This window comes from Schistocerca gregaria, chromosome 1 (assembly GCF_023897955.1).
Source record: "Schistocerca gregaria isolate iqSchGreg1 chromosome 1, iqSchGreg1.2, whole genome shotgun sequence".
In the NCBI taxonomy this organism is placed as follows: Eukaryota; Metazoa; Arthropoda; class Insecta; order Orthoptera; family Acrididae; genus Schistocerca; species Schistocerca gregaria.
Genome location: NC_064920.1, coordinates 384,376,848 through 384,403,193, shown reverse-complemented (window position 1 = coordinate 384,403,193; position 26,346 = coordinate 384,376,848). Strand labels below are relative to the sequence as shown.

The 26,346-nt window shown below is 38.9% G+C and overlaps 1 protein-coding gene across 9 annotated transcripts in view; it reads left to right on the top strand.

The window, feature by feature from the left end:
- The window catches only part of LOC126348631 (telomeric repeat-binding factor 2-interacting protein 1-like), a 183,681-nt gene that overhangs the window by 129,632 nt on the left and 27,703 nt on the right, over positions 1-26,346 (top strand). For 6 of the 9 annotated variants that reach the window (XM_050002371.1, XM_050002372.1, XM_050002373.1 and 3 more), the window contains 2 exons: positions 2,937-3,032; positions 9,274-9,369. In XM_050002371.1, coding sequence (XP_049858328.1) covers positions 2,937-3,032; positions 9,274-9,369 — 192 coding nt within the window. The remainder of the gene's footprint in view (positions 1-2,936; positions 3,033-9,273; positions 9,370-26,346) is intronic. The other 3 variants (XM_050002375.1, XM_050002374.1, XM_050002376.1) reach the window with 1 other exon arrangement.

Below are 26,346 nucleotides of genomic sequence, written 5' to 3'. Positions count from 1 at the left end.
TTTTGAACTTATCTCTTCATAAACTTTGCCAAGGTAGTTTTTCCTTAATGTCGATTCATCAGGATCTTTTCATTCAGAATATTTTTGGAGGAGCATTTAAAATTCTACATTATTTAAATTTTTGAAAGAAATGTCAGAAACTAACGTTTTGCAGATGCCTCTTGAAAAATTTTCATTGCCATAATTTCCACTTCTGCGTGCAGAAAATGCAACAGGTAAGGTAGTTTGGATCTCGGAGACAATTTTATTGGCAGCATTTCTGTGAACATGTGTTTGTAAACATTGTGTAATCTGAATTTTTTTGTCCCAAAGCACCTATAACAATAGTATAAAAATAATGAGAGCTTATTTAGTTAAATAAAAACAATCCTCACTAACTCAAAAATCACATTTATTTTTAAAATATTCAGGAAGTACAAAAATAAGATTGATGTATTTTTTCACACACTTGGCACAGCACTGTATTTCCATCAATCCACTGTTGAAGGAAATAAGCTTTACTGCATGACATTGTAGTATTCTGTTTCCTCAGCATTGTAGTATTTTCTCTTCTCCTGCTCATACTCCGGAAGTTATGAGTAACAGCACATTAGTTACAAATTTAATATAACTGGAAATGCAACTTTTTAATTTTCTTGGAAATGTAATTGTTCCAGGTGACAGCTTTGTTTGTAACATTATAAAAACCGTATCAAGTTTCATGCACCTTACTTTAAAGATTTTCCACTTGATTATTAAACATTGATTAATATTTATGGAATATTCTGTTGGTCTTTGAGGAACATAGACATATTAACTCAAATAACAAGTAACAGTGCTCCACAGTAAACATTAATGCTTTGTATTCAAGTTACTAATAAGAACATTGTATAGTTTACATTAAGCTGTTGAGCAGCATATTTTTTTATACTAGATCAGCAACTGCACATTGTTGAAAGCTATGTTCTCATTATTCAGTGACCACTTATGGAATTAGAAATGTGATATGTAACAGTCCTTCTACACAAAAGGAGAAATTTGCTCAGGTCTTTCTCTTTTGCTTCTTCTTCTTCTTCTATCGTGGTGAAACATTTCTATTTCAAAAATCATTGCTAAAAAAGTAAAATATATGAATAAATATGCACAAATTAGTTAAATGTGCATCAACCCATCATATATGCATTTACATTCACTGTAAAACTTCTGTAATAAATTCCTTACAACAATGAATAAATTTATTCCTTACATACATATGTTTAACTGTCAAGGAATAAAACATGTAAATATGCAAGAATTCAAGCTGTACTGATCACCAACAGAGTCCATGAAAGATGGACTGCTGATGTACTAAGCAGACAATGTTGAATGTATAGTCATAAAAACAACACTGTAGCCATGATGTATCACAATGTCCTTTTTTCCCAGCTAGTCACTAAAAGATCAGCTCTAGTGACACATTGGCACAGACCTGTAGTGACAGTCTCTGCATTCCCATCCTTTTTTGACTCTAGAAAACATTCAGTGGTTGAGGAAGTAGATAGCAAGACAATTTTGCACAATAGGAATGTGCTGCTGTTTGCAATGTATCACAACTCATTAAGAATAGTGCTTATAAAAACCAGCCTAAAAAAACATTGTTTCATGTTTTGCTGATGCTGTGGTTTATTTGTGAGTGGCTCGAAATTAATTCTGAGTGAAGACCATAGAATTGACAAGGAATCTAGATCTTTTACCACACCAAATAAGAAGCATTCCAGGAAGAAACTGAAAATAGAAAATGTTGACACGCACAAAATAAACCCAACATTGAGAACATTGCTTCAAGTTTTAAAACAGAAGATACAATTTTTGGGAAGCAGTTGAGTTGTGTATAAAATTATAGGTAACTTTGGGTTTGGATGGAAGAAAAAGGCAAATAAGTGGAAATTATCAGCAGAAAAGTAGTGATCTGCAGAAAAAGATTGCAATACATACAAGCAATTCAGAAATTATAACTGGCATGTGTGGTTGAGATTTAGTTTTACTCATTGCGCACCACAGATCATTTTTGAAGAGAAATCTAAGAACAAAGGTTTGTCTGCACCACTTTCTAAGAGGGAGGGAGCTATTATTGAGTTTGATGTTGGTGTTTGTAAGTTCATACTAAACAAATTATTAGTATATAAGTTTGGAATGAATTTTTTTGGTTATCACAATAACATGAACTTTGAAAAGTGCATGAATGCCTCAAAGCAAATTAATCCCAAATCTCTCACTGTTTTCATATGTATGGAACAGCTCCATCCACAGGCCATGGTGGGCCCATTGATACCGACCAACCATTGTGTCATCATCTGCCAGAGACATCACTGGATGTTGTATGGGGGGGCGTAGGGGGGGGGGGGGGGGGGGAGTCAGCACACTGCTCTCTCTGCTGTTTCTCTTCTTTCTTAAATATTCTTTCACTGTAACTAATATTAAATAAACGATGTTTAAATCTGGGTTGTAAAGAGGTATTGTAAGAAATGAATTCCAATTGATGTGTAATAAGTAAAGGTGACTGGACTTCTCTTTGAATTCATATACGTAAATGCAAAGGGGATTATGTTTTAATCAACGAAGCTGTTGACATGGATAATCCCATATTAATTTATGGACTAACGTTAGTAATGACAGTAAGAATAACAATGAGAGAAGCAATGATGATGGAAGTAATACAAGAGACAACAGTATGACATTCCAGCTGTAATGTTACCATGTGTGAAAGTCACCCCCTTTTATATATATATTTTAGGTGGGTAATAGCAGTCATGTGCAACCTCCCTATCAATTGTATTTCTCCGTACAACGCTGCACCCTCCCACTGAAACCATATGTTTCCTTATCTGTGTTACAATCTGTATTATGTGTTGAGGGTAGCAACAATGTATGATACTTTTCTGGTGTAAATATTAATTCAAATCTGTAATTCCATATAGCTCACGGGTACGTCATGAGAACGAAGGTGGCAGATGTCCTGGGAAACAGGATGACCTGCAGCACCTAGAGAAAAACAAAGCACATACCATACAAAGGTTAGTTGACACTTGCCATTGTAAAACTCTCCTAGTGCTAACATGTTTTAAAAAAAAACATTGATAATTTTCCCTTGTTTACTTCTGTTTATCAGTTAGTCTTAAATTTCCAAGAAATCTTGTAATTGGAGACATTGAATAGCAGTTAGGCACATAATTGAGAATTGATGTAATGTAGCACACTCATTTGCAATCACGCTGCACCAGCAATAAAACCAAAGTGAAATATGCGTGACATTCCTCATATTACATAAATGCTTTCAAATATCGAAATGAGACTTAGGCAAATGAGAGCACGTAAAGACGAGAGTATCTTACTTTATTGTTATTATGTAAAATTTCATTATCTACTGTGTTTTTTCAATAACGACAGACTTTTTTGGTGAACGAATGTAATTTTTAAGAGCAATTGATAGCTAGAGAAACGAGGATGTGCCTCTTCATAAGCTGCTGTGTGAATCTTTTTATTATGCCTATTGCGACTCAGCATCTCTGTTATATGGTGAGTAGCAACTTTCCTTCTCTGGTGTTGTTACATTCCTTCCTGGATTTTCCATTGTTTGATTTAATAAATCACTGTTTCAGAATTTTCTTGCAATTGCATTTTCACAACATGCTAGTGAAGTGAGACACTGTAAACTTCACTCACATTCTCAGCCCATAAAGTTTCACTTTGTTTCTTGTACTTCTGGGTGCTTCACATTATTTGTTAGACAGCGTAGCTTGGTGATATGGAATCACCTTGCCTGACCTCTTTGTTAAATTCTGCATGTCTCACTATTGTGATGCAGTGTAATAGAAACTGTAGCATTGATTTGCGTATTTTTCAGTTACTAACATAGCTTACTTGTGGTGTTTCTCAAGAAATGTGAGTACCAATTATGTTCAGGTTGAATCAAAAGTTTTCAAAAATTTATGAAGCCTAGTCAGTGGAGTAAATCATGCTCATTGCTGTCACCATAACTTTATTACAACTTATAAATAGTACACTGTGCTATATTGGCTTCTAAAGCTATCTTCTTCCTATGCTTGATTGTGATCTTCTGCTACTTCTGTAAGGCTGGTGATTATTTCAGTAAAAATTGTTAAAATTATGGTTGAGAGCCTCATAGGTCTTTGGTCCTTTATATTTTGTCTAACACCTTTCTTGTATGTTGAATAATAGTTTGACATTTAGCATTTCCATCCTGTATTTCTTTTGCCCCAGCTTTAATTACTTGTATTCAAAAACCTCATTACTTCATGACTATCTATGTTTTTCATTCATCTCATGATATATACAGACATTTAAAGTATTCTTAGAATGATCGTTTAGTTTTCTCATCTTCATCTTCTCTTCAGGTATTAGGCAGAAGTTGCCTGTTACGGTACCCATCTCTGTTGTGGTCTTCCTCTGTCTCTTCTCCCATGGCACTTATAATTTCTTGCCTTTAAGAGAAGTCTCTCACTCTCCATTCTTTGTAGATGTTTGTTCCGTTTTCTTCTGTAATCTCAAATTCAATCTTTGAGGCTAAAGATTTGCAGTTCTTCTCTAATATCTTGATTTCTTAGCCTGTTTTCTCCTGTGCAACCTTTAACACCTCTAAGGAGTTTCATTTCTTGTGCCTGAATCCGGCTTTCTTGCTTCTTGGTAATCACCGATGTCTCACTTGCATAGAGCAGTGTGGGAACTGCAACAGTTTTGTAAAATTTAATTTGAGTGTCTTTCCTGGTTTTGTTTTTTATGTTCCTGATGTTTGTTACACAAACCTGACTGAATTTACTAAGCATAATTTCAATATCTCTGCTGTAGCCATATGTCATTTCACATTCGAGGTAACTGAAATGGTTTACTTGCTCTAAAATCTTCTGGTCTAGCACTATTTTGGTTCTGATTGGTTCTTTCCCCATGAAGGCAATTGTCTTAGTTTTTTCTTTTGAAATTTCCATGTTAAATTTTGCACTTATTTGTTTTAGCAAGTAGATTCCTTTCTGAAGGTCATCTTCCTTATTTGCTAGGATCACTGCATCATCAGCATATAGTAAATTATTTAAAACAATGTTCCTGTCTAGGTAGTTGCCTTTCTGAAATTCTGATTTCCATATATGTATTATTTCATTAATGTAGATGTTGAACAAAGTTGGAGAGATGCCATACCTCTTTGTTAGCTGGCACCTCATTAGTTGTTTTACCATTGAGATCTAGAGTGATTTTTGTGTCTTGATATAAAATTTTTATTGCATTTACTAGATGCTTTGGATATCCGTGATTCATCAGTGTTCCTAAAGTTTCTGTCTGTTGACATTGTCAAAAGCTTTTTTAAAGTCAATAAAAGTAATGTGTGTTTCTTTATTATACTCTCTCTGTTTTTCTATTATTTACTGTAGGATAAAAACTGTATCTATTGTGGAGTGTCCTTTCCTAAAGCCCATGCAGTACTGCTTGTGCTATGTTTTTAAGTCTTGGATTTAAAATCTCAGCATACACCTTGTATGCTGAGTCCAGTAAACTTATTCCTCTGTAATTACTGCATTGGCTTTTAGCTCCTTTTTTAAAAATTGATATTACTGTAGCTGTTTTCCAGTCTTTGGGAATACTATTTGTCTTCTTCTTCTTCTTCTTCTTCTTCTTCTTCTTCTTCTTCTTCTTACAACATTCGTTGAAGAGATGTAGCAGTCTTTAGTGTAGTGCAGATGTTAATTCATCAGACTGTATTTCATCTAATCCTTTGTCATCTAGTTGGTCAATTTCAGTTTCTTGTGCTGTATGATCATACCACAATTCACTGTAATGTTCTTTTTCAGTACTTCAGTGTTCTTTCTGAATACTACTTATTTGTATCTTCTCTTTCTGTTGTGTTTAAGGTTTTTCAACCTAATATACAATTTGTTGTCTTCCGTGGATATCATGTTCGATATTAGAAATAAACCTACCTCAGTGCTCCTGCTGTGCTTTCCTTTCCATTTAGCATTATTTCTTTTCTCCTTATAGTATTGTTTGTTCTCAATAGTGGTGCTGCTTAAGTGTTTTATATATGCATTCTGTTATTCTTTGACAGCTTTCTTTATATCCTCATTCCAAATTTTTATGCCTTTTCTTTTCCATATTATTTTCTTTTCTTTTTACTGAGAGATTCTCCTGCTACTCTACATACAGTATTCTTCAGAGTTTGCCATTCTTCTTCTATATTGTCTTTAGTTTGTAAGTTTGCTAGTTCTTCATTTAATCTCCTTTGGTACAAGTGTCTAATACTGTCCTCATCAAGCAAGTATACCTTATAAATGCTTTAGTCTTGTTGGTTTGTAAATGCTTTAGTCTTGTTGGTTTGTTACTTGTTTGGTTATTTTCTTCCATTTTGTAAAAAGATCTGTTCTGGAGATTAGTAAGAAATGATCTGATCCTATATCTTGTCCTCTATAAACTCTTGTGTACCTTACGTGGCATGCTAGCTTATCATTTACTAAGATGTAGTCAATTATTGATCTAAGACCTCTGCTGGCCCCAGTATACTTGTGTATATACTTTTTCCTTCAAAAGTGAATTTGTGATTTTTAAATTGTTGTGAGTTTTCCCTCTTCTGTTATTTTCTGTGTCATTTGTCATATTAACTAATTATATTATGATGTTAATGAATAAGCTTATGTTTGATAGATACTCTGAATGTTTTCAGTCACATCCTTTACCAAATTACCATTGTAACATCTTGTATCCTTCAAAGAAATTTCTGAATAGTTTTGCTTAATTCAACATACCTGTCATGGTCCTGTTATCATATGCTCAAAATTCTCTTGTCCTCTAATGTGATAATGTGAGATTGCCACCGTGAAATTGAAATAAAATCCTGTCGTGTCTTGTCATATCAGTGCCGCTCTTTTTTCCCATCCATCACTATCTTTAGTCCAGATAGTTTGTTTCTCAACATGTTTGTAGTATGAAATTGCAATGAAATCGAGACCTTTAGCTTCTTACAGGTGTTAATAAATATCAATGGGGACAGTTTAAAATGTGAGCCCCGACCGTGACTCGAACCCAGGATCTCCTGCTTACGTGGCAGATGCTCTATCTGGCTGAGCCATCAAGGACACAGAGGATAATGCTACTGCAGGGACTTATCTCTGGCACACTCCCTGTGAGACTCACACTGACAGCTTACTGTCCACTCAGTACATTTGTAGTGCCCCTACCCACTATACTCTTTACTCGCGGCAGTCAATCTACTGATTCCCGTAAGAGTTTGGGCAGTGTGAGTGCATTTGCACTGAAGAAGATCATTGGCCAGTAAGCCTTATTTATTTGAAGATGGTATCATGTAAGCAGGAGATCCCGGGTTCGAGTACGGGTCGGGGCAATCATTTTCAACTGTCCCCGTTGATATTTACCAACACCTGTAAGCAACTAAATGTCTGGATTTCATTGTAATTTCATTCTTTGAGAGCTGCAAGATCACCAATGGTATCTGTTCTTTCAGACATTTGATTCTTCGAGAGCTGCAAGATCACGAATGGTATCTGTTCTTTCGGACATCTCCGAAGGAACAGATATCTATTCCTGTATGTTAGTAATTTGGTGTCCACACAAGCAGATCTCAAGCAGCTCTTCATATGTCTTCTGTCTACATTCTCTTCCATGTGAACCTATAACATTTTTGACTCTCCAAGTACGAATGGACGGATTATAGTTTGTAGAACTTGTTCTTTGTTCGATGAGATAGGGCTTGGATCACATAGATTGAATAAATCTGTATCCCCTACCTGTTGCTTTTCTTTGACATCAAAGTCTAGTAAGAATAGAAATGTTTCCCTTAGCATTTGTTGAATTGCTCAATACTCATTAATTTAGTCACACAGATTTTGTAAAGATAGGCTAATTATTGAGCTCATTCCTATAGCCCACATATAAATAACTATAGACAGAACCCATTATGTTCTCAACTCATAATTTCACTTGTGCAACTTTTTGGAGAGCAATTTGTTCTTCAAAGCTTTTGGTTCCCTATTTCCAAAGCACCTGAGAAAAATGTATTGGCTTGTGCCTGCCGTTTTGTAACCCACTTTCTTTCTCATATATTCTTTCATCTAGAATACTTTTATAGTTCACCGGATTTTTTTACCTTTTGCTACATAATTAATGGTAAAATACCTGTTACATTAGTCATAAAATTACCTTCAAATGAAACTGACTTGTCATTTTTGGAGAAGGCCCGAAGCATTCCATCCATTGATCCACTTGCTGTTTTATTTATAGAGTGAAGTTGTGGACTCAAGTATAATCCACACTGGCAAATCATTATGCAGAATCAATTTTGTTTTAAACTGTTGCTAACGTTGCTGATGAAAGATTCTTTTTCACACCTGCTTGGGGTCAGCATTGAACGAGTACAACACTTGTTCTGTTCAAAAATTTTGTTTAGTTATTTCTTCTGATAATTCATGCCTCTTGAACCACAGATTTTCCTTTACCATGTGTACTGTCTCAATATTTTTGTCTGTGGTTGCAATCTCGGGAAATCCTCGATGTGGTCCAGTATATCAGACACAATTGAATTTATTTACCCACTTGTCAAATGTTGAAAGTGAGGGAACAGGCTTTGTGCATCTGTTTTTGAATGAGTTCCTATGCAGCTGTAGAGCTAAGAGACAGAGAAAGAGAGAGTTGGATGGAAAACATTATCTAAAATCTCAACCGGTGAGGGTCTTTTTTTCTGCATGTCTGTTCATTTTTTATTACCCCTTCCATCTGGTGACTAGTGCCCTCAGTTCTTCAATTGAATGTGACCTCATGGCAAACAGCTTAGCAAGGAAATCAGTTTTGTAGAAAATAACTGGGAGAAAATATGCTTAATTCTGATCATTTCCACTTTCCATCATTTAAACCCTGTGACATCTGCGTGACTGTGCCGAGTTCACTTTTGACCCTTTACTTCCATGTTAGCCATAAGCAATTTGTGTAGTAGTAGTAGTAGTAGTAGTAGTAGTTAAGAGTCTAAAGGCATGTCTTTACTGACAGTAGTGCTGGGAGAAGAGTATAAAATTGTATATTCTATTGCAAAATGTTGTCTCCTATATGGTGACCTTCAAATGGGCGATTATGGTTATAACAATCAAATGCTGTTGCGTGGAATGGGATCATGTAGAAGATTCAGTTATGTAATTGCTTATTTGACACACAAATCCTAACAGATTCTTGTGAATGATTGATATTGTCTCTCATTCCCCTACCGACAAAGTTCATTACCTACAGAAAAATGTGTGTTGTTTCTAGGCGGAAGTTAGTCATTAACAGTTCTGATGAGGTGGACTCAGGTAGTGAGGAGCATCATAGAGCTCCAGTTGTACAAAGAACAAATAGAGATCGGAGGTGAGTGCCAGATTAAATCTCAATTACCATTTACTTTCTGTCAAGTGTTGGGTACTAAATTATAAGAAGGGTCTAAAACTCAGAGAGAATAATGTTATTTGTTTGTTTATTCTAATTTATTGCAAAAGAGATTCATGTCATTAAAAAAATTCAGTAAGGAAATAAAATATGAAATAAAAATCAACACACATGATCACAGTCTCTACCAATTGAAGCTGCCAGACTCTATGGTCAAGTGTGTGTGTGTTGCTTTTGCGTGAGAGCATGTGTGCGTCTGTTTTCTATTTTTGACAAAGGCCTTGTTGGCGGGAAGCTTATTGTGTGACAGTCTTTTTGTTGTTCTTTCTGTGACTCAGCATCTCTCCGCTGTATGGTGAGTAGTAACTCTCTTTTTGTTGTTCAATAAAAATATAAATACATTAACTTTCCAAAACACAAAAAATATATGAAAGTCACAAATCATATGCAAGCCAATAATTTGCAGACAAAGCTAACAAATATTGTTAAAAATAACTGCTATAGAACCCGGGAATTATGTTACTAGTTATCAAGCTCTTCAAATAATTTACTTTGGTGTGTGGAATTGTTAAGTACATTGTGTGCACAGGTTTTACACAAATTTCTTCCCAATTATTATCCACAGAACACTTTTTTGGGTTTGAAATTAACAGTTTGCCATTCCAGTTGTTTGTAATTGCCTTTTTGAGAAAAACAGTCATAATTGCCCTTTTGAGAAAAACAGTCTCTACCTTTCTCAAAAAACAAAAGCACCACATCACTGATCTTAAATGGATTCCCATCAGTGTTATTTGGTATATTATAGTTACTTCATCATACAGTGGTTTTAAATTCATGAACTCCTCAAAGCTCTGTTCTTTTAAATGTTGGGCATCTCCTCTTTGCATTTCTGATTAATGTAACACATTTGTCGGGAACATAGACTGACTCAGATTTCTTTGCTGTGTTTTCTATAATGCTGTGGATAATGTCTCCCTCATTTTGAGGATGCCATCTTACTTGATATTTATGGCTTATTGTCTTGATGTTATATTAATCACTGCATTGAGGTATAGTGCAATGAAAAATCTGGAAGGAAAATCTAATTTAAATTATTATTAAGAGTAAGCAGTTCTTCTTATTAGTTTTTCTAAGACAACTGTGTTTTTGTTAGTTGTATAAAACTTGTAGTTACCTGTTCTTTTGTTGCCCTCTGCAGTTATCTGAATAAAGTACACTTGATTGAAAATTGTGGAAAGTAAAGCAAAGCACAAGAACCAATTTCTATTGCAACTGTGGTGCCAGGTACTTCATGGCTAAAATAACAATGGTTATCATCTAGTTTTGGATATCTACAAAAAAGTGAATATGGTAATTAACAAAATAAAATTAATAACAGTAACAATGATATTTATTCAGAATCATTGGGATACCATATTTGTAGTGACACGGAAATAGTTTAATCTTAATTTATAAAAGACTTTTCAGTTTTGTACCATTGGCACAAGCATCAGTGCCTGACGTCATACATAGCTAAACCTATTTTTAGGGACAGGAAAACTTTGCAAGAAAATAATAATTTGAGATGGCAATTTTTAGTGACCTAATGTGAAATTGGAAGTTGTTATGAAAAGTAATGTAATTTGATATTTTTTCCTATTTCTGTGTAAAAATATTACAAACCTGTGGCCAGCAGTTTTCCAATAATGGTAACTAGTAGTTATTAAATGCTGAAATTGGATTTTGACTTTTTCTCATTTCTGAAAATTGTGTGTAATCTTAAAATAGTAGTTGATATATAAAGAAGTATGCTTCTAGATGCGACATCAAACGAGCTAGATTCTAATAACAGTTTCAGTCGCTGACCTCAATTTTCCTAGCAATTTTGCACAACCTACTGTACAAAAAATGTCACATTTTTGGGATATCTTTAATGTGATATATCAGTTAAACTAGATATTTATGTAATACGCAAGTATAAATGTGAGAAACACCAAATACAGTTCTTTTGTTTGGCAAACACGTAAATCAAGATGGCATATGACCTAGCCCCCAGCCTACTCAGGAAGTCATGCTGTCATCACAAATTTCATTTATGAAATAAAAAAAGTAATATTGAATAAATATTGGAGTGAATATTCTAGGTGTACTGTTCTAACACCAGATACGTGTTTGTGTGATGTTATTTGTCCTGTACTGTGATTGGCTGATGGAAACAAACAAAGCAGGTGTTATGTTGATCTGTGTATTTGTGAAGCTAAATTGCCATGTTTGGTGATTTTTGCATCTATATGTGCTCCCTACAGAAATATGTAGTTTAATTGATGCGCTACATTAAACACATCACAAAACTATAATTTTTGGTATGATTTGTTACGCAAAAAAAAGTGGGAAATTTGACATCCCTAAATAAAACATTGCCAGTATTAAGATCTAAAAGTGAAAATTGCTTCATTATGTGGAAGACAAATTTTTAGCAATTAAAGAATTAATCTTTTGAGAAACATGAAGGGACAGATACTTCAGGCAGAAGTGCGGAAAACACTGAAATGCGCTGGAGTGTACCTTCATATTAGGCTTACAACTCTTCTGACACAGGTACATCTCTTAAGTCTGTGTTCATAGATGTAGGTTCTTGTTTAATCTCTGAGATGATAATGAACTTTATTAATGCTGATATGGCAAAAAGTCTGTTACTTGTACATAGAATTTCTTGGTCTCAGTCATGTAAGATATCCTGAAAGTATTCAAACCCCTTCATAATTTAAGGAAAAACAACTGTCCATGCCACTAGGATATGTAGACATTGTTAAGTGTCTGGTGTTGTGCTGAAGGCAGTTTACACGCATGTTTAAATTTGATCTCAGAGCACCTAATTTTACACTATTGGTACATTTTTTTTTTTTAAATCCATTAGATTTAACCATAAACCTCCATCGCTGATTCTTTAAAGAAGTGAACTCCCATGTATGAAACATTGAAACATTACATCTCCTGAACTATGCATCGTGCAGTGATATGTTTTTGCAGGTACTTCAGGGGTATAAGTGGATCCTGTCTAAAATTGTGTTATGAATAGAACTGGTAGGAAAGAAGTAATCAGTTAAAACATAATATCTGATGCTGCTGTTTCAATGCATGAACAGTGTAAATGTAATAAGCAATAAACTTTTTTCTTTTCATCTTTTTGTGAGGGGTGTGAGAAAAAGTTTCATAATGGTTTCAAGTTATGTGTCAAGTTTGTTGGGAGTCACTAAGTGCTTACATTCTCAGATACTGAATGAATATAGTGTGGGTAATGCGCTGCCTCAATGCATCTGCACTGTTTCTAACTGATGTTCTTGAGTTATAGTGTCAAACCTGAAACATAAGATTGCAGCTCTTAATGAGCAGATTATGAAAGCATTTTAAATTTTTAAATTTGGTCAATAATTGTATGAACTAGTGAAAATTCAGTTTTTGTTGACCAAGCTGTAGACAGATTACCTGCAGTGGGACTGTGCTCCGGGTTTGGTGCGTTTAATATTAATATTCTTTTAACAATGTAAATAAATGTAATTTGTGATGTCAATAAACATAAAATTATTGATAATTAAATTTTCAGTTTCAACTTAACAGTGAAAAACAATTAAATAAGACAAAAATAGGAGCATAATAGTACTTCAGAAATAAGCCATCAGAAACAAATACCAAAATCTGCAAAAATATAGCAGCAAACTTGACAAAAAATTACAGCAGAGTTGACTGAGAAGAACAATGAAATTGACAAAAAATGGTGCCATATTTGACCATAAAACAAAACAAGTCATTGTTCCACCAAGTGAGCGAGATGCTAACAAAACAGTGCTTTATGCATATTGACAGTGAACAGAAATGCTTAGACATAGGTCTAAGATGATGAAGTAACAATAAATCTAATTCTAAAATTATTCATTAAAAATTATAGTGGCTGCAGAACACACCCTCCCTTCTCCCACCCCAACCATCCCCTCCTGACGTGCTCTTACCTTGCCCCCTCTTCATGAGCACTTATTTCGCTGTTTATGAATGAGATACTGTTGTATAAAAAAATGAGTTCTATAATAAAAAGTTGTATAATAATCAGTTGTATACAGATCTAAAATCTGCCTGATAATATTCATGGCAAAACTTCTCAAAAGAGTCATAGTGTGTGTTTCAGTAGCCTACATGAAGCTTGCTGAAGGCCAAATTAATGTTAGTAAGTGACTATAGCAGTGCCCTTCCAGAATGTGCAAAGAAGAACAGCACATTTCATTACAGGATCATTTAGTAAGCACAAAATTGTCACTGGGAGACTCGGCCATCTGCAGTGACAGACACTTGAAAAAAAGCATTATGCACCATGGTTCAGTCTACTGTTAAAATTTCGAGAGTATACTTTTCTAGAAGAGTGAGCCATTATTTTGTTTTCTCCTATGTATATCTCCCAAAAGGCCTCAAGTTAAAACCAGAGATATTTGAGCCCCCACAGAGGGTTACCAGCAATCGTTCTTCCCGTGAACTGTACTCTACTTGAACAGGCAAAGAGGGAGTGACATTGATACACAAAGTATCCTTAACCAAACACCTTAATGTGGCTTGCACAGTATAGATGCAAAAGTAGAATGATTTCATCCTCCAATTAAGGTCAGAAGCAATTCAGCCTCCCAGATGTTCTTACAGCCCTTCTCTTCAGAACTGACTTCTCACTGTCCTATTCACTGTGGTTGCATTGTGTTCAGTTTAAAAAGAAGTTGATCAGTCCTCTACTTTGGCATCAGGAGTTGATGAAAATGTCCTTCAGGGGATCAGCATTTATTTGCTGGGTATGGGCTTGACGACCCCAGGGTTCCTGAGCTGGGGACTGGTCAAGGCTGTTAGTTCTCTGTCACTGTAAACTCTGGGCATGCTTCAGTGACTACTGTACAGCACAGCAGTAGAACGTCGTATGTCACAGGGAAGGGGTTTTTTGGCTTGACCACTCGGATCGTGAGGATGATGAAAACCTCTGTTAAAAAAACCTCGAATCTCAAGGTGTGCTGTGCACTGATGAGATGCAAGGCTGTTGCACTGATGAGATGCAAGGCTGTTGAGGTGGAACAGTTGCTAGCTGGCAACCTCAGGGGAACCTGCCACACCTCAGTTGTCTAAGGCTTATTCAGGCACATAGGACCCTGTCTGAGTGGACCCTTATTTCCATAGCTGCTCATGGCACCAAAAAGGATCCTCCAAAATTTTCCTTTCCTTCTCCAAGCGAAAAGATGGGTGCTGGAAGGTACTAACACCCAGTCTAACAAGTGGGCTTGTGTAGACAATCCTCCTGACACGGGAGTTTATGTGTTTCTCATGGTGAAACGGAAGGAGGGTAGTTTTGAGAAGATTTTGCCCTTCTGTATACAAATGGGTTTTGAGGGAATCTGTGGCTCCTTAAAATCAGTGAAGCGTTTGGTACTGGGACCCTGCTAATGGAAACTTCAGATTCCCAGCAAGCCACTAACCTACAAACTGCTAAATGCCTTGGGGAATGTGCAATAAATACTGAACTGGGTAGCACCCTGGATGTTGTGACATGCAGGGATGTAACCAACATTCCCAAGGAAGGATTGTAACATAAGTGGTCTCCAGAAGGTACACTATATGATCAAAAGTATCGGGACACCTGGCTGAAAATAATATACAATTTTGTGTCACTCTCCATCGGTAATGCTGGAATTCAATACGGTGTCTGTTCTTCACGAAGTGCTGCACTGATGAGAGGTATCGATGTTGGTCGGTGAAGCCTGGCATGAAGTCGGCATTCCAAACCATCTCAAAGGTGTTCTATAGGATTTAGGTCAAGAATCTGTGCAGGCCAGTCTATTACAAGGATGTTGTTCTTGTGTAACAACAGTCTGTGCACTATGAACAGGTGCTTGATTGTGTTGAAAGTTGCAATTGCCATCCCCGAATTGCTCTTCAACAGTGGAAAGCAAGAAGGCGCTTAAAACATCAATGTAGGACTGTGCTGTGATAGTGCCACACAAAACAACAAAGGGTGCAAGCTCCCTCCATGAAAAACATGACCACACCATAACACCAACACCTCCAAATTTTACTGTTGGCACTACACATGCTGACAGATGACGTTCACAGGACATTTGCAATACCCATACCCTGCCGTCAGTTTGCCACATTGTGTACCGTGATTCGTCATTCCAAACAATGTTTTTCCACTGTTCAATTGTCTAATGTTTGTGCTCCATACACCAAGCGAGGCATCGTTTGGCATTTACCGGATGATGTGTCGCTTATGAGCAGTTGCTCGACCATGAAATCCAGGTTTTCTCATCTTGCACCTAACTGTCATAGTACTTGCAGTGGATCCATCTCACATTACGACCGTCTTCAACTGTCGATGACCTCTGTCAGTCAACAGACAAGATCGGCCTGTACGCTTTTGTTCTGTACCTGTCCCTTCATGTTTCCTCTTCACTATCACATGGGAAACAGTGGACCCAGGGATTTAGGAGTGTGGAAATCTCGCGTACAGATGTATGAAACAAGTGACACAGTCACCTGACCACGGTCGAAGTCCGTGAGTGTTGCGGAGTGGCACATTCTGCTCTCTCATGATGTCTAATGACTAATGAGGTCACACTGATATGGAGTACCTGGCAGTAGGTGACAGCACAATGCACCTAATATGAAAATCTTATGTTTTTGGGGGTGTCCAGATACTTTTGATCACATAGTGTATAGTTGCCATGCAAAACATCACAAATAGCGTGGATGGAAATATTATCAAATCCAACTCCTGTATCCTGACATTCAGTAGCATGAAACTTCGTGAACATGTTAAGGCTGGCTTCCTTCACCTTAACATGAGGCCTTATTTCCCAAATCCAGTGTGCTATTTTAAATACCAGCATTTGGGTGTACAACTCTCGGGTGTAAAGGAGAAGCGAAACTGCAGTAAGGCTGCTCATGAAGGTGCTGGTTGCTCATCTCCAGCCAAATGTATAGACTGCTCTGGAAACCGCCCTGTTTGGAATAGAGACTGCAGAGTCTTTCTAGAGGAAAGCGAAGTACAGAAAATAAAAACAGACAGTACAGGAATTATCATATCCTCTATGGTGAAGCCAAAAAGATCTACAAGTCCATGCAGCCTCCCGCATTTGTTACATCTGTTGTGCTGATGCTTCAGGAAGATGCTCCCAAAGCTAATGGCTTTACACAAGCAGAGGTGTTGAGTGTGAACAGAAAACACCTGCACATGTCATTGCACTTGCAAGATAGCAAGTGTTTCAGAGCCTGTAGCATCCCCTAGATCAGCAGACAAAGGTACTTGGGAGAGCCCCAGGCACCTCTGATGGCTGAGGCTGTTCAGTAACCCAGCATGGCCATTACCCCTCCTACTTCGGCTCAGGCAGAGCCCTCAGAACAGTGAAAAGCTACTGTAAAGCACCAACAACACACAAAATCAAGAGATAAAGCATTGGACCATGTCGATGTGATTCTACCTGATGATTCATCTGACTCTTCCCCAGAGCTGATGGAGTATGAAGTGTGTGTTGGGCACTCGTCTTGCCCCACCACTGAACCTTCACCCACTGCGGCCTTCCCACCCCTGTGGAGAGACAGGATGAATGACTACCATACTTCAGTGGAACTTGCTGGGTTTCAGGATGCATGTGGAGGAACTCCGTCTACTATCTCAGGGTAGACTATTGTGTCTGTGTCTCCAAGAGACTAATTTCACTGAGTCATATGCCCCTGAACCCTGAGGCTATGTACTCCACAAAAAGGATGGCCTGAGAGGAGGGATAGGTATTTTTGTCAGTACCGACTTCCACTCCTTGCCTCTCTCACTTACAACGAATTTACAAGCAGTTGCCAAATCAGTGCATGTGCATAATCTGTTGACAATACGCTCCTTCTATGTGCCGTCACATGATGCGCTCAATGAACGGGCTCTAAATGACCTTGTTACACAGCTGCACTGTGGTGATTTTAATGTACACAATGTGCTTTGGGGCTCCGCAACTATCTGTCCCAGGCTAGGGAAATTGAGAGGCTTCTCGTGTCACCTCGCGCACATTTGCTCAATATGGGACAGAGCACACACTTTTGCACTGGGCATCGATCTCTCATTTTTCTCTCCAGCCCATGCTCACACTGCTCAATAGGAAGTGGTCGACGACTTGCACGGAAGTGATTGCTACCCAGTCTGGATTCACGTGCCAGGTAATGTGGAACCTGAAAGGAAACCACCACGTTGGGTGCTCAGTAGTGCCATAGTTGCCACAAATTCTGAAAATCAGAGAATATCAGGGAATTTCAAACATGTCAGGGAAATCTGGGAAATATCAGGGAAATTTGAAAAAAACATTGGAAAAATCTCTGCCAGTCTGAAGCCCATCTTTTCCCACTAATTTGTAAGCCCTGCCCATCGGATCTAGTCTCACTGACCTGCCTGCAGTCCAGGTCTGTTTGTGAGTGGCACAATGCAGTGGATTTTTGTGATTTATTCAGGGGTCCCGGACTGTGGTGCTCCTCGGCAGGCCAGATGCCATGGGCGATATAGTACACGTTGGCACTTAAGAGGGGACCTTCTGGGAGGTGCATAGAGTTTGTACTGAAATGCAGGAGGATCTGCAACGAATTGACGCATGGTGCAGTGAATGGCAATTGAATCTCAATGTAGACAAGTGTAGTATGCTGCGAAAACATAGAAAGAAAGATCCTTTATCATTGGGACTTCTGAGGTCATCAGTCCCCTAGAACTTAGAACTACTGAAACCTAACTAACCTAAGGATATCACACACATCCATGCCCGAAGCAAGATTCGAACCTGTGACCGTAGTGGTCGCGCAGTTCCAGACTGTAGCGCCTAGAACCGCTCTGCCACCCCGTCCGGCTTAAAAAGAATTACAAGCTTCTGCTGCTGCTGTTGTTGCTGTTGTGGTCTTCAGTCCTGAGACTGGTTTGATACAACTCTCCATGCTACTCTATCATGCGCAAGCTTTACTGCTTTTTATGAGCACTTCAGAATCTGGCACTTTGTTGTGAATGCTTCTGCATTTTACCATTAGAATTTTAATACTCTCACGCGTGGGAGGCATTTGTTTCGATCTTACACTGGTAGTTCCGGGTTTCCTACAGCTGTGGTTATTTGGATTGGATGGAGAGTTGCCTAATCTAAAAAAGAAAAAAAAAAAGAAAACCTTGTGTGCACCTCATACACAGTTAGCTACCTGAGTAGCAGCCTCTGATGTCTAGGGCACACCTAGGGGGATCCTGCAGTCCAGGAATTTGCAGCCTAACTAGTCTCAAAATGTTCAAAGTCTCTGGTTTAGTGCTTCCACTCGACTCAGAACCAAAGTGCTGCAATCAGCTCTAGGGACAGTTCTGCAAATTGTGAGCTTTGTTGAAACTACATGCACAAGGCTAGTCTTCCAACCTTCTCTGCCAGTTGCTGGAATGACTTAAGTTTGACACCAGAGCCCAGACGACAACCATCATTTGTTCCAGAGTGTGCCGCAGTCTGCAGTTGGTTGCACATTGTTCCCTCAATGGCGGCTGGAATAGACTCTTCAACATGTTGTGTGAGACCTCCCAGGCATACACACTGAGTGCACCTGGTGTCCTTACCTGTCCCTCCCTGACATTTCCCTAAGAGGTACCATCATTCACCATACATTTGAACTGCTGGCGATTAATAGACCCTTACACTATTCCTCTTGACAGCAGGCAAAATGGTTTTCCTCAAAAAAGGTGAAGTGAGTCCCAGTGGCTCAGTTTCAATTTCAGTGAGAGAAAGCACTTCAAACTTGTTGGTTAGGGTGATGGGTACAACACCCTCTGTCCTCACTGGTCACTTTCCTCCCTGTATATGACACCTAGGTCTACCATTGAGATGCCACTTGCAGTCATCTGGACAAGTAATAACACTTTGACAAGACCTACATGAAATGTGCACTTGTTGTGACTATGTGTCAACTTCTTTGGACTCTGGATTATAAGTGCTTGAATATCTATGATTGCAGTAGGTGTACAAACGGATGGGGCTCGATTCTTTTTTGCGTTTGCCACTGACCCTGTAGTACACCACTGTGTCACCAAATCTGTGTACTACTCTTTGTTGATATGGAACCACCCCACAGACTACAAGTCGCAGGTGACAATGAGCAGTCTAATACTCTGGACCAGTCTTTCGTATACCACCATGTATCTTCTCAAAACACTGTGAGAACCTGCGAAAGATGGTAATGAATCTTTGATTGGATGTCACTTAAATGCATTTTATGTATTGTTCAGGACAGCAATACCAGACCACAAAGATAGTTATAAGAATGTATATTTATTGTTTCAGCTGTATTTGTTTTTGGGTAAGAACACTTCACAGGACACACAGTTTGTGACAACATTATTGTAAACTTGCTTTTCACCAATGAAGATTTGTGACAGGTACATCCAGAAAAGTTGATAATGCACTGGCAGAAAAAAGAGTACAATCTTTTTAGCAGTTTCCAATTCACTCAAGATTTAGTGTTGCAGCAATGCATATGGAGTGCATAAAATAATTACATTTACAGATCAATAGTACAAGCAGTTCTGAGGTACCATGTATCGACCCACACTGAAACACGTGGTGTAGCCTCCACGGGCGGCAATGCAGGCACAGATTCTGGCAGACAGTCGACAGTACAGATGGTGAATACTGTCCTAGGATATGTCATGCCATGTCTGCTTGACCTGTTCATGTAGTTCTGTAAGAGTTGTTGGGTGACAAGTCATATGAGTAACTACTCGTCCCAACATATCCCACATGTGCCCGATTGGAGACATGTCCGGAGATCGTGCTGACCAGGGAAGTTGCTGCACATGTTGCAGAGCGTGTTGAGTTTCACAGGCAGTGTGTGGGTGAGCCTTATCCTGTTAGAACAACACATCACCTTCCTGTTGCAAGAACGGCAAAAAACTGATGTAATGAAATTCTGCATGTGCTAAGGACTGGTTAGCATCCCCTCCAGAAACACCAAAGGTGTACAAGAGTTGTAGCTAATTGCACTCCAGACCACAATGCCTGATGTGGAGAGTGGGGGAGGGGTTACCTTGGAAAAATGCACTCTTATGAGACAGCACTCACCAGCTACACTGAGTGAGGCGGCGCAGTGGTTAGCACACTGGACTCGCTTTCGGGAGGACGACAGTTCAATTCTGCCTCCGGCCATCCTGATGTAGGTTTTCCGCGATTTCCCTAAATCGCTCCAGGCAAATGCCGACTTCCTTTCCCATCCTTCCCTAATCCGATGGGACTGATGACCTCACTGTTTGGTCTCTTCCCCCGAACAACCCCAACCCTCACCAGCTACATTTATTACACGCAGACAACCTTCACTTGTGTGTAGGAAGGATCTGCTTTCATTACCGAAGGCCACGGCGTGCCATTCCACCTTCCAAGTGGTCCTCTGATGGCACCAGTCAAGACGTGCATTTCGATTCTATAGTGTGAGTGGAAGACAGACTAGAGGTGAGTGTGCCCATAGTCCCACTGCTAATAACCAGTTTGCAACAGTTCATGTTGACACTTCAAGGCTCACAAGTCCTTTTATCTGTGCTGCGGTAGCTGTATGATCTGCCACTGCTGGCCTTAAAATATAGCAATCTTGGCAGACATCTGTGCTGTGTGGATGCCCAGAACCTCTTCTACGGGTGTGAGAATGTTCATGTGACTACTGATACCAGCATCTTTGCACAGCTAATGTAAGACATCCACCTTGTGTGGGAGTTCTCTGAGAGGACTGCCCACAACTCAGAAGGCCACAATTTGACCTCTTTCAAACTCACTCGGGTGACTGTAGAAACACAAATGCATCTCTGTGGCAAGGTCGGATATTTGCTTCACACATTTGCACCACACTGAGCCTTCTGGCTGTGAGTATTCCTTCTAAGAGGATAGACACAGATGGTGTCCCGGTAGCTATGCCACTAAACTGTCTCTTGATGGGTGATGTTTAAACCATTATCAGTACATCTACTATACCACAGGTGGCATATGCCATCATCAGATAAAAATCAACATCGTATTTGCAAGTGTACTACTCCCTCCCCCTCCCCACTTTCTCTGGCAGTGTATAATCAAACAGTATGTGACTGATAGTCACATGCGATTAACAAAGGTTATTTCTCCATGCTGAAAACTGACTATATTTCGCTCTTATTTATGGAAAGTATGCAGATGATCTTGGAATTTCATATCAGAATGAAAATCTTTCTGAATTTGAAGAACATCTAACACACAGTCCCCACTAAACTGTATGAAGATTTTAACCCTCCTACTAGAGTACTTTTTTTGTCTCAGTGAATACAGTTGGGATCATATAGACCCCAAATAATTTATGTCAGATATATTGACAGTATTGCAATGAACTAAACATAAAAGTAGACATAACAATTGTTACCGAGCGAGGTGGCGCAGCGGTAGCACACTGGACTCGCATTCGGGAGGACGACGGTTCAATCCCGTCTCCAGCCGTCCTAATTTAGGTTTTCTGTGATTTCCCTAAATCGTTTCAGGCAAATGCCGGGATGGTTCCTTTGAAAGGGAACGGCCGATTTCCTTCCCTAACCCGAGCTTGTGCTCAGTCTCTAATGACCTTGTTGTCGACGGGATGTTAAACACCAACCTAACCATAACAATTGTTCAATGTAACAGTAATCATTCTGTTTTCATAAATATTATATTCAAGAAACAGAAAGAAATTTAGATTGGGGTCAGACTGACTATTGCTACTCAGTGCAGAAACCAGTAATAAATTTTAATATGTTGTAAAAATAAAATTTATTGAAACATCATTGGTACAATTGACTCACAAGGGGAAGGTAATACATTTTCAAAATAACAGTTTTGACAACAAGGGTGATATCTATTTCCAATGTGCTTATGGGGTCATATTGATCCCACTAGTACTAGGAGGGTTAAGCTATGACAACTTAGATCTTAAGCTTCTAAAAGTACATCTTTTCCATCTCTCTAATTATCTAACATCAACAAAGGTCAGCCCACAGTTCAATTCTCTTAGTGTAGTTATTTATGATGATAAGCCAAAATACCCTATGTGAGCAAAAGTATCCGGACACCTGGCTGAAAATGTCTTACATGTTCGTGGTGCCCTCCATCGGTAATGCTGAAATTCAGTATGGTGTTGACCCACTCTTAGCCTTGATGACAGTTCCCACTATCGCAGGCATACATTCAGTCAGATGCTGGAAGGTTTCTTGGGGAATGGCAGCCCATTCTCCACAGAGTGCTGTACTGAGGAGAGGTATTGATGTTGGTTGATGAGGCCTGGCATGAAGTCGGCGTTCCAAAACATCCCAAAGGTGTTCTGTAGGATTCAGGTCAGGACTCTGTGCAGGCTACTCCATTACAGGGATGTTTTTGTGATGTAACCACAAGCCGTGCATTATGAGCAGGTGCTTGATGGTGCTGAAAGTTGCAGTCGCCATCCCCGAATTTCTCTTCAATAGTGGAAAGCAAGAAGGTGCTTAAAACATCAATGTAGGACTGTGCTGTGATAGCGCCAGGCAAAACAACAAGGGGTGCAAGTCCCCTCCATAAAAAACACGACCACACAATAACACGACCACCTCCAAATTTTAATGTTGGCACTACACATGTTGGCAGATGACATTCACCGGGCATTCATCATACCCTCATCCTGCCATCGGTTTGCCACATTGTGTACCAGGATTCGACACTCCACAAAACGTTTTTCCACTATTCAATCATCCAATGTTTACACTCCTTACACCAAGTGAGATGATGATTTGCTCACCTCTGGCCTAACTGTCATAGTATGTGCAGTGGGTCCATCTCAGTTTGGAATTCCTGTGTAATGGTCTGGATAGATGTCTGCCTATTACACCTTATGACCCTCCTCAACTGTCGGTGGACCCTGTCAGTCAACAGACGAGGTTGGCCTGTACGCTTTTGTGCTGTACGTGTCCCTTCACATTTCCACTTCATTATCACATCAGAAACAGTGGACCATACAGTGGATCATACAGATGTATGATACAAGTGACACCCAATCACCTGACCACGTTCGAAGTCTGTGAGTTCCACGGAGTGCCCCATTTTGCTCTCTCACGGTGTCTAATGATTACCAAAGTCACTGATATGGAGTACCTGGCAGTAGGTGGCAGCACAATGCACCTAATATGAAAAACGTATGGATACTTTTGATCACATACTGTGCCTTGGTGTCACACTAGACAGAAAACTTAACATATCATTTCGCCTTTCCAAAACAGCTAAAAAGGCACAAACATGAATGAGCCTGGTGAGGAAACTGGCAAATAGTACATGTGGAGCAAATGCATTAGTCTCTGTATGTCCATCTTTTCAGAGATGATTGTGGGGCCTTGGCTGTTTGTGTAGAATGTCAATTGGAACACCTTTCAGCCATCTATTTTCCAAACTGTTATTTTATTGGGCTACCAGTTCTCGCATATATTTCGCCACCTTCAGGCCTCCTGACCGATATGTAGGAAGTTTACAACTTTGGTTGGTATCTGTAGATTTCTGCATTATACAGCGACTGGATGTTTGAAGTGATCACTGTATCAAGCAGAAATCTACAGATATGAGTCTTTGAATGCTGGCCCCTATTTTGACTGGAATCTAGGTTGGAATCTTCCTACACATCGGTTAGGAGGCCTGAAGATGGCGTAACATATTGCCAAAACTGGTACCCAGTTTGTAAATTAGACAGCTGAAAGGTGTTTGATTTGACATTCTAAATGCCGTAGTTGTCCACGGAGCATCTTATATATTAGTATACTCCACAGCAGAATATTGTGCACCATTTTAACTCTGCAGCACTTCTGTGAAGAAAGTTGATGTTCATTTGATTGCAGCTATGAGACTCATTAGTAGTGAGGTGTGCAAATTAGGAGTTTTGCTAGTTCGTACTCACTCGAGCGCACCGCACTTGGCACGGCTTCCCCGAGTGCAAATGCTCGGAAGTGAGCTGGGGTCGAATGAGGCGCCATACAGGGGGTGGGTAGGCACCGTACAGAGGATGGGTAGAGGCCGCCCAATCTGACACACTCATTGTGCTGCTGTTGCCACCATATTATTATTAGCACTCTGTGTCTGCAGACTGGTGTTGCACCCACCAGCTCATGGAACTACACTCAGATCAGTTTGTTTACGCTGTATATGTATACTCCTGAGAGGCAGTTTCTAATTGTGACATCATTGTGATCCTTAAGAGAAAACACCTTGCTTAATGAAATAACAAAATTTTGGAAAAGATTTGGAATTTCACAGGAAAACTGTGTCAGTCTCATAATGAAAAATTATGTTGCTGCTTTTTATGACACCATCTGCTTTATTGAGTCAAATGTATATATGTGAATTGGACAACGTAACAAATTAGAAATCTAACAAGAATGAAATTGTTTCTAAATTATTCCCTGTTGGTGTAATTACAATGTGTCTACTCATTTCAGATCAAGTTCGCTTCACCTTTCAAAGATAATGGGTCAAACTGCACTGAAATTTTTATTGTTCTATCTTATCAGAACCTATGCTTAATCAGGTATTTGACCCACACTATTTAAGGTCTCATCTGTGCCACAAACAAATATCATTTCGTAATAATCACCACAGAATTGCTAGTATTCTGTACAACACTGGAGTTTCAGCTTTCTCATCCGTGAGACTGAGACAGCAATGATTCACTAGTCATAGTACTTGCAGTTGGTAGATGATAATACAACTGTAGTAGTGTACTGCCAAAATACCGGTGACACTGAAAGTGGCGTTTTGCAATTAAGCACTGTTTTGATTTGTTGGACATGCAGCTTGTCTAGAGTAATTTATACATATGCAACCTTGTATCTTTGGGTCGTATATTACAATGACTTTTCAGTTTGTGCACCCGTAACAAAACAAACAGAACTGTTGGAAACGTCTCGCCTTCTAGAATTCCTGTTGCATCTCTGAATGGTTCTAAAAATGTCATGAGTTCTTTTGCAATGTTGTTGTTGCAATCAGTAAGTTTTTCAGACACACCTCTCTCCAGGAGCAGTTCCATGACTTTATCGTAGTTCCTGTTACACTTACTCTACTTTTCTTGCTTCTACCTTGTCTATAGTGAATTCAGGTCACCAGTTTTCTTCGTGGAATAAACTACTTCAAGCCTATTTATTAAGTAATTGTCATCTAACATATGTTTCAGGACTACATTCAAATCATGTGTAATGCTTGCATAATAATGCTGAAAGGACTACAGTGCCTTGCTTACGTTAAAGTCTTTCTCTGTTTCAAATGAAACCTTATTAAAATGATGGGGATTTACTTCTTAACAATTTGAATAATATTTCCTCAATGTATTCCTTAGTAAATTCCCCTCCCCCCCTCAGAAAAGTGATTTGGCACCAGTGCCATATTTCGCAGTGCCTAATCTCAATAAGCAAAGTCCACATTACTAGATGATTACACATTTTCTGATATCTGTCAGTCCATATATCAACTGTACATCCCCATGCATTCATGCCTAGAACCTGAACAATGCTGCCCATCATACTTGCTTGTATTTCATGGCTTGTCTTTCAGTATTTCGTACTATTATCATAACAAGAAGCAAAATGTTGGAAACGTGTACATCTCCCAATTCTGAACTGACATTTTACAAGCTCCTGATATGAATAGTAAAATCCTACACCTAAAGTTAATGTAAGGTCTCTGGCACACATTTCAATGCACCTTTTTAATTAGTGTAGCTTTCACTGAAACTGCCAATGCTTCAGAAATTACAGTTTATCATAATCAAACAGTGGAAAATCCAGCATAGAATGTAACAATATTATGAAAAGGGAAGTTGCCACTCGCGATATAGTGGAGATGCTGAGTCGCAGATAGGCACAACAAAAAGACTATCACAAATAAAGGTTCTGTCCATTAAGGCCTTTGTCAACAATAGTCC